Below are 9,912 nucleotides of genomic sequence, written 5' to 3'. Positions count from 1 at the left end.
TTCATTTTCCAAAACAGAAAACGTGAGAAGAATGGCACTGTTTTACTTTTTTTGTAAATCCCTTAAATGCCCTGTTTAGTAGAACACAGATGGACTACCCGCTTCTGCATTCAATTTGTTGTGATAAATTGTTTTCTTTGATGCACATGAAGAAAATCTGTCCTCAAACAGACATGTAACTGGAAAAGGAAGGAGTATTTTAATAGACCTCTTGGACAATTGTTGTAATTTTTCTATGGTACGACACCAAACTCAATAGGGGGTGGTCTGTTAAAAGTTGGGTGCAATGTGGAATCTGAACTTTTCACACTCTGTTACAGTAAAATACACTTTCACTTTGAATGGATCTTTTACCCATGCACAATTTTCTAATACCATACATAGGTCATTTGGAAAATAACGGTTCCATGAGTTACGGCGGTCTTCTCAGTGTGGATGCTTTTCATGATACAATATCAAAAAAATCGCATTCATCAAAATCACCACTGATCTCATCAGAGAAGTCTTTGAGTAGAGGGATACTCTCAGTGCTGGATACAAATTTTTAAACTTTCACTTGAAAGCTCAAATTTTATTATGGGCAAAAAAAAAAAAAAAAACAAAACCACGGTCGATTTTCTTAAAGTGATAGATTCACTTCTTTCATTTTTAGGAATATGTGTGCCAAATATTCTGTCTGAATCAATAACATATAGTTTGTTTGTTAGTTGTTCTTTCAATTAAAAATAGTGTTCAATAGGGCAGGGGGAGGCAGCTAATTCAGTTCACAATTCAACAGTTACTCAAGTGCTTTTCCTTGAGATAAGTTAGCACTCAGTAGAAGTGCTTCACGGGTACATCCTATCTGTCACATAGAATATTAAAAGACTTGTGCTGAGGGTCAAGATTGAACAAAATTGACAGTCTGTCTGCTTCACAAAGACACTCTTAAGTGAAGCTGGCTTTTTCTTTCTCTTTTTTACACATGTGTGGTAGTGAAGAATACTATGATGACTAGTATAATCTGGTGCCACTGCCTTGATTCATGCTTGATGCTTGATTCATGCTACATCTCTGCTTTTGCACTATCATCAGTGCAAACGTCAACATAGTGAAAAACACACACACAAAAACACAGCATTATTAACAAGAACACAGCTTTGACCTTGCAGACTCCTTGGTATGGTCTTGGGGACCTAAAGATTCTGCAGACCAGATTTTGAGAACTGCTGCTCCAGATAATCTGGAGAAAGCCAAATTCGGCAGCTGGCTGCTCAGTCTGGCAGCCTGTTGATCAATTACTGAGGCTCATCAATTGCTAGCTCATCAACAGGGCAACAAGAAAAAAAGTTGCCCATTGTGTCATGAAAGCAGTCAACAGCTCAATAAATCAAGTTTTAGGAAATAACTTCATTAAACACAGCATCAGAGAAGTGTTTTGTGTTTCTATTTGTACCCCTCATCGGGGTTTTTAACAAGCCTTTAACCTCTAGAAGACCCAGCTATGTGCAAGTATGTATGTGCAGTAGGCAAAGAAGTACTGCTGTGTACTTTGTTCCTTGGCAATCTCGGTAGCAGGGTGGGGAAAGGCAGAAGTAGACCTGGAACCCAGCTCAAAAGGTTCATTTGGGTTAACATGGTTTCCCAAATCTTACTTGGCACATGTCTTCTATGTGAGCATTCCAGGATAGAGGTACTCAATCAGTCCTCCAACTCCCAAGGGCATGTTTTTCTTGTACCACTTGAGATAGGACTGTGAAACCTGCCATCACTGTGACCCATGGTCACTGACCTTGTACCATAATGTCAGGGCAGGAAAGGCCGTTAGACAATATATATACATATTTTTTTTTCCTTTGTTTTAAAACAAACAAACAAACAAACAAATCACTGCCATCAAGTTGATTCCAACTCATAGTGACCCTAAAGGACAGAGCAGACCTGCCCCCTATGTGACCCTATAGGACAGAGTAGACCTGTCCCATAGGGCTTCCAAGGCTGTAAATCTTTACAGAAGCAGACTGCCACATCTTTCTCCTGCACAGTTGCTGGAGAAAGTTTTGGTTGGCAGCTGACAGCTTAACTATTGTGCCACCAGGGCTCCTCAGAATAAAGTATACACTGGAAAATGTCCCAATTCCCAAACAGGCCCAAGGAAGGTATTTGTGGTCTGTTCTTATTTCCAACAACAAAAAAATACCCCAAACCTGTTGCCACTGAGTTGATTCTAACTCATGGCCACCCTATGTGTTACAGAACAGAACTGCTATACGGTGTCTTCTTGGCTGTAATCTATACAGAAGCAAATCACCAAGCCTCTAGTCCACAATGCCATGAGGGAAGAGGGGAGGCACACTGCCAACTTTCAGGTTAGTAGTCCAGCACAAATTATTTGTGACTTTAGAGAAATCATTCCTTTTCCTGAATCCCTGAGTGGCACAAATGATTTATGCTTGACTATTAATCTAAAAGGAGCTCTGGTGGCACAGTGCCTAAGGCATTCGACTACTAACCAGAAGGCTGGCAGTTCAAACCCACCAGCCACTCCTCAGAAGGAAGGTTGGGCAATCTACTTCCATAGCGATATCGCTTTGGAAACCCAAGGAGGGGTCTCTGTGAGTCGATTGACTCGATTGACTCGACAAGGGCAGTGAGTTAGTTAGCTACTAATCTAATCCACTAATTTGCATTTCAAACTCACCCACCCAGTGGAAACACAAAAGAATAGCCTGGAAATCTACTTTCATAAAAATTTCAGCCAAGGAAAACCTTAGAGTGTTTTTGCTCTAACACAGGGGGTCACCACGAGTGAGAAATGACTTGACAGCAAAAGCGTTTTTATTTTTTTTTTTTTAAACTAGGTATCTATCACCCAATGTGGGGAAAAAAAATCAGAATAGCTGTGGGTACACATCACCTTCCTGAAGTTGCTAGCTAGTCTGTTTTGAGCTTCAGAGTAATCACTTTAAAAATGAAATTTTAGACACCATACAGCAAGCTTTGCATAGGCAAGTTGATGCCTGAGAACAAGAAGGAGCAAAAACAGGAAGGGAAAGTATACAAAAGTATTTCACAACAACGAGAGTGGCCTCTGCAGGGAAGCTATTACTGTTGCTAGTTGCCTCTGGAGCTCCTTCTGCCTGAGGGTGATACGTTAGGGGGAAAAGGGAAGGAGAGTCCTCACTGCACCAGCTGTCCTCTTAGCAATCTTTCCCATCAGTGAAAACTGTAAGCAAATGCACATTGTACAAAAGTAAGCCACCTGATAAATAACCTATAAAGACTGAATCTTTGTGAGTAGAAATAAGCTAATGATGGAGAGAGGTTGGCAATGTCAGCAGACTATATCCACCCCAGTTCACAAGGGAAAATGCCCTGCATAGGGAGAGACTGTAGCCAGAGGGAGGTGAATCAGTGACAGGCTCCAAGAGACAGCCCCATGTCCCCTTGGGCAGTCAAAGAGGGCAGCCCATAAGACATAAAGGACCTGCAGTAAATCATACCCAACCCACAAGGGAACACAGAAAGGTTGACAGTTAAGCCTGAAGAATGAATGAAAGGGCTGTAAAAGATGGGATGCTGGGGTCCAGAGGACATTTCTGGCCTCTGCTGAGGCTGGGGCTGGGGGATAGCTGGGAAAGTCAATGGGCTAAAAAACCCTCCTTTGAAGCTTCTAACCCAATGGTAAGACCAGACATAGCATAGCTTAAGAGTGGAGTCCCCAGTTTTATTTTATATTTGAGGCCCACAGAGGGTTGGACTCAACCTAGATGAGTCTTGGGATTCAGTTCATAAGATAGAAACCCTCCTGACAGACAGCAAAGCAGATCTCCTCTTCTCTAATAACCCCTTGAATCTTTTAAGTGCAAGGGAAGTTCTTCCTTCCTCTCCTCACATCTTCAGCCACATGAACTGCTTGTGTGGTGACAGAGACAGAAGTCTGGGGCAGACTTTGCAAAGGAGACTTCCAACTGGACATGGTCTTTGAGATTCTAAAACATGGTTCTAAATGAAGAGACTGTCCTCTCTAGAAGCTTTTCTCAAGTCCAGGCTCTTACTCAGTCCAGCCTTTTGGGACCAACACAGCTGAAACAAACAGAAAATAAGAAACAGACAAGAAAATGGCAGGCATCCTGCTCCAATACATCTCAGGGCAGTCACTCAACCAATCTCTTCATATCTTATGTTCCATATGAAAATGCGGAGTTGATGAAACAGGGGAGGGAAAATAACTCTAGGAGAGACTGCATTACTAATACAGAGCTTAGGAACATGAGTTCCCCAAACGGTAGAAGGTAACAGCAACTTACGTTGTGCCATTGCTTTCCCCAAAACGCTGGTAGGAGCCTGGGGTGAAGTTGCTTAGGCCTTCGGATGGGCTCTCCTCCGGACTTACATCAGTGGAGCTGTAGTCGTGGTAGTCCTCATTCCGAAGCCGCTGTGTGGACATGGTATCTGGGGAAACAGGCTCAGTGTTAGGGCCACCAGCTGCTGGGGCATTTAGCTCCAAGTCTGGGGTGGGCTCTGGGACTGGAGTAGCCATTGTCACAGTTGCTCACGGTGACAGCTGCACTATGGATTAAGTACAGTAAGAGTGCCCGGTACTGAGGGCAATGGAAAAGGTGCAAAGTACACATGGGCGGGCTGAGCTCATGGGCTTCTTCCTCCCGACCTTCCCATTCAGTGCCACGCTGATAAATGTCTAAATTTGCCACAGCACACCTGGACAGAACACAGGTGAGGCACTACTTGGAAGGGGTGGGGAAAGACACAGATGGGTGATTTCAGAAAACATTCCCTATTCCTTAGGTTGTGATTAACTATTCCTTCCATTGAGCTAATTTCTTGGACCTTGGATAACGGTTAGATTTTATATACATCCATCTTCTCCAAGAGCAAGCTCTCAGAGGATAGGGGCCTGAATACTCTTCATTGTACCCTCTTTGCCCTCTGTATTCATTAGAGAATCTTGTTGAATAAAAGAAATCCCCCCCGATCACCCAGTTCTTCTCAGCTAAACTCCTGCCAGGTCAGGAGCCACCAATCACTTTCTTCTTCTCTTTGCCATGACCTCAGCCCCCTCCTATACTGTTTGGAGCCACCAGTGGCTCTAATCCCCTGACCTGAGGAATCCTCTCTTCCAACCAAACTGAGGAGTGAGAAACGGCAGCTGACAGCAGCTCAGAGGAAGACTAGGGTAGGAGCAGTGCTCCTGCCAAGCTTTGCCTTAATCTCCCTCCACTCTCCTTTTTCCTTTTCACTCTTACTGACTAGCTTATGTTTTAAACATTGGTGAAAGAAGAGACCCTTGCTGCTGTGTCTTGGGGAAGGGATGGTGAAGTGGTGTCTCCTGGGTGGCCTTTTTTAATAATGCTACTACAAAAAAAAAAAAAAAAAAAGACTTCCCTACGATAACAAAATGACTTCCCTAAGATAACACAATAAGGATTCATTCTGGGAATCATGTAGGCTCTCAAACCAGGCTAGAATCCTAGAAACCAGTGCTAGAAGATCCCTTGGAGGTACTCCCAGTTCCTTATTTTACAGACAGGGAATCAAGCACCAGAGGAAGTGGTCTGCCATGCTACATCTCGGTCACATAGTAAAGCAATAACAGAAGGCACTTATCTCCCAATGCCCTGCCTGACTCTGGAAACATTAACTGAATACAGTGCCAGGTATTATGAGGGAATATAATAATGAAAAGAGTCAGCTTCTTGCCCTCCAAGAATCTGCAGCAAAATGAGGAAAAAAAGGTATATTAACATTAAAAATTAAAAATAAGAATCCTTCTGACACTGAGCAGACTGGCACAGCTGCTTGTTTCAAAGGAGTTCTCATCCATACAGGGGTGGACAGGGTGGACATCCGCTCTGAGTCTGCAGTGACAACTCAGACACCAGGTGGGGACTCCCACCCACAATACCCAGTCCTGCCCTGGCATCCAAGGGTCTCTGGGGGACCCTTCTGGGAAAAGGCTCTACCCTGGCACCTGAAGGAAGTGATCTCACTCTCTCTCTACATCTGTAATGCAGGAAGGACCCCACTCAAGTTCACAAGGAAAGTACTTGGCAGAAAGCTAGTAAAGGGCCTGGAAATACCAGGTAGGATCCTACCTAGCTTCACTTGGCTAAAAATTTAAGAGGGCTTCAAGGATGCCATCCATCTCTGGAACAACTAAACTCATAAGAAGGGCCAGGAAAAAACAAACAAACAAAAAAGCATCTTTCTGCTGTTATAAAAAATATGACATTTGGTGATTCAACATTTTTCAGGTGGACAATTTAGTGACATCAATTACATTAATCATGTTATTCAACCATCACCCATGTTGTTGTTGTTGAGTGGTGTTAGGTGGGTTCCAACTCACAGCAACAACATATGACAGTAGAACTGCCCCATAGGGTTTTTGTGGCTGTAATATTTATGGAAGCTGATCGCCAGGTCTTTCTCCTATGGAGGTCTTGGGTAGGTTTGAACTATAAACTTTTCCATTAGGTGCTGAGCACTTATCCATTGTTCCACCAGGGCTCCTTCTATCACCCATAACTGCTGACAAATTTCCCATCGTCATAAACAGAAACTCACTGCTTCCTAAACAGTGATCTATGAAGTGTCTTAGTATGAGCAGTGAAAACCAAAAAAAACTAAACACACCGTCATGGAGTCGGATCTGACTCATAGCAACCCCTCCTTGGGTTTCCAAGGCTGTATCACTATGGAAGTAGATTGCCCAGTCTTCCTTCTGAGGAGTGGCTGGTGGGTTTGAACCACCAGCCTTCTGGTTAGCAGTCAAATGCCTTAGGCACTACACCACCAGAGCTCCCATGAGCAGCGAAAGCCTCTTGATATTCAGGTAAAACCTAGTAAGTTAGTTTCTATGTATGTCAGAAGCCTGGGTTCTAAGCCTGCCTCTATCATAAGTTTGCTATTTTCTCTATTTACCTAGATTCTTGGTTTCCAAATATTTAGAAAGAGGCTGGGTATGTGTGTGGTGTGGACTAAAATATCTCTCAGCTCTTCTGTAGCTCTAGTATTGTAGAAATCAATAAATGTAATTATTTATGAAACAATATGGCTATTTTCTAGTTTCTTTCAATGTATCAAAAGTATCTGAAGACTACAGCCTCTAGTTGAATCCTGTGTATTACAGAGGGAGAATGAGCAGGTATGGGGCAGATATAGGGATGGCAAGTTCCCCAAAGTCCTTCTCATCAACCATATTTATTTATGCATGTATAGAGACAAAGTCATCCACTTTTAAAGCAGAATACTGCAAAGAAAGCTGCTCAAAAAGAAGCTGGAATCTATAGATCTAAAGTCCAATAAACAACGGCAGGATGTACAAGATGTGGCTTAGCAACCACATGCATGTTGGGGAGAAAAAAAAACACATCACTTATGGGTTCTGGTTGATGATAAGCTCAACAAGAGTCATGATACAATAATAGATAGCAAGCAAGCTAATGCAGTTCTAGGCTGCATTAGGATGAGAGAGAATCCAGGTAGATGATAGCACTGTTCAGTATTGACATGCATTGCATTCTACTCTAGGCAGCATATGATAAAGGGAATAATGACAAACTGTAGCACATACAAGGGTCAGCACCAGGATCAGGAGGAGGATAGAAACCAACTAAATGAGGAACAGCTAAAAGCACTAAGAAGGCTCAACCTAGAAAACTATCAACTTGGGAGGTATAAAAACTCTCCAAAAGCTGTCATATGGATTATGCTTGTTGAGTGAGGCCTCTAAGATTAGTCAGAGCTAGGAGCAGTACCTGGAAAGTAAAGGGAGGCAGGCCTTTGGTTAGACATAAGGGAGAACCTTCTATCAAAGAGAGTTGGCCAAAAGGAACAGATGATTCCAGGATAGTGTGTCCCCTGTCCCTGGAAATGTCTAAGCAGAAGCCCTTTCTCAGAGTGTCATGTAGGGATCCAAGCACTGGAGCAAGGGGACACAGCCATTCCCTAGAGTTCATTCCATGGGTCCCTTTGGCAACCAAGGCTTCCTGCTCTTGCTCTCTAGCTGTCCCCATTAAGTGCTGCCCCCAATGGCTACTTGCCTCTGGGCTCCCTTTGATGAAACCTGGTTCCTAAATCTACTGCTACAAATTGCCAGTTCCCTGCCCTGTGGGAGATTTTGGTAGTACTTGTTAAGTGTCAAAGGAGCTACTGGTGTAGTGGTTAAGTCATTTGGCTGCTAAGCAAAAGGTTTTTGGATCAAACCCACCACCCACTCCATGGAAGAAAGATGAGGCAGTCTGCTTCCATAAAGATTTACAGCCCTGGAAACCCAGTGGGAGCCCCTATGAGTCGGAATTGGCTCGATGTCAGTGAGATTGGTATTAGTTGGCAACTGTCAAAATGAGGGGTATAATGTGTGAGAGTATAAAACAAGCTTGCTTTGGGGTTGTTTAGGAAAGTTAACAAAGCTTATACTATGTGTGGGCCATCAATACAAAGTCAAAATCTCCATAAGATATTTGGACCCATTGGCATAACATACTACACAAAAACACTGTTCCACATCCTGCTTTGGCGAGTAGTGACTGGGATTTTAAAAGCTTGCAAACAGCCATCTAGATGCAACGATAGGTCTCTTCTTATCCAGAGCAAAGAAGAGTGAAGAAAACCAAAGATGCATGGAAACAATTAGTCAAAGGGACTGGTACAACATGCGATCCTCAGCCTATATGACTATGAAACTAAAAGAACTAGATGGTGCCGGGCTACCACTGTCAACAATGCACAGGGGGATCTAGGCAGGAGACCCTGGATAGAGGGGGAGAACAATGTGGAACAAAACACAAAATAATTAAAAAAAAAAAAAAAAAAGGGACCAGGTTTGCTGGTCTGATAGGGCCTGGTGGAAGCCCTGACACTATAGCCCCAAGCTGCCCTTCAGGTCTGGAATTGAACCCACTCCCATGGCTTCCAGACAAACAAAAGACAGGCATATGGGCTGAACATTTACATTAGGTAGATACACTCCTTGGAGAGATCAATCATGGGAGAATAGAAGGGCTGTGTATGCACAGGGAGACAGTTCAGGGGGTAGGAGTGCATGGGAGGAAAGGATACACGGAAGAGGTAACTCTGGGGAGGAAGTGGGAAGAGAGCTGTTGCACTGTGGGAAACTACAGCGTGTCCTGAGGCAAAGTGTATGTGAACTTCTGTATGGAAAATGAATTTTCTCTGTAAACTTTCACCCAAATCACAATAAAAAGATATTTGGACCCACAAAAGTGAACTACTAAGTTACAAAAGTTTGTGTAACTTCAAGTGTACATTCAACCAAAATTGCATTGAAATATCAACTATTTATATAACCTTGATATATTTTCTCCTTTTCCCTTATATAATTATTTTTTAAGTTATCAATGTTCTCATGTACATTTTAAGTTTTACTCTTTCCACTTATTTCATATCTACTCTTCCTTGAATCTACACAGTGCATATACTGATATTTAATTATAATAGTACAGCCCCCAGGCAGCAGAGAGCAGCTGCCTGAGGCAGGAACAGATAAGGAGGGCGGGGGACAGCCCCCAGGTGGCAGGGAGCAGCAGCAGACAGGCAGACAGGGCTGGCAGGAACAGGTAGGGGGAAGCCCAGGAAGTGAGTGAAGCGGTTGGAACAGCTAAAGGAGATGAACTTGTTTGTCGTACTATGGTGGCTTGTGTGTTGTTGTGAGGCTGGAGGATGTGCCAGCAGAGATGCCCAGGGTGGACTGGTTTCAGTGAAGCTTCCAGACTGAGACAGAGTCCGAAGAAGGATGAGGCCAGCTGCTTCTCAAAGAACTGGCCAGTGAAAATCTTACGAATAGTAGTGAAACACCGTCTCATGTATTACTGGAAAATTGTTGTTGTTGTTGTTGTTGTTATGTGCCGTCGAGTAGGACCCAACTCATAGCGACCCCTCCTTGGGTTT

At 43.4% G+C, this 9,912-nt stretch overlaps 1 protein-coding gene across 1 annotated transcript in view; it reads right to left on the bottom strand.

Annotated features, from left to right (window-relative positions):
- LOC103199386 (proton-coupled amino acid transporter 1) overlaps positions 1–4,429 on the bottom strand; it is a 42,729-nt gene extending 38,300 nt beyond the window's left edge. Inside the window, exon 1 of the mRNA XM_007943658.1 lies at positions 4,290–4,429. Coding sequence (XP_007941849.1) covers positions 4,290–4,429 — 140 coding nt within the window. The remainder of the gene's footprint in view (positions 1–4,289) is intronic.
- Positions 4,430–9,912: the final 5,483 nt, after the last annotated feature.

The sequence above is a fragment of the Orycteropus afer genome, unplaced genomic scaffold (assembly GCF_000298275.1).
Source record: "Orycteropus afer afer isolate SDZICR_OR568_19922 unplaced genomic scaffold, OryAfe1.0 scaffold00110, whole genome shotgun sequence".
In the NCBI taxonomy this organism is placed as follows: Eukaryota; Metazoa; Chordata; class Mammalia; order Tubulidentata; family Orycteropodidae; genus Orycteropus; species Orycteropus afer.
The sequence above is the reverse complement of the archived record's forward strand: the minus strand, read 5'-3'. Positions and strand labels throughout refer to the sequence as shown.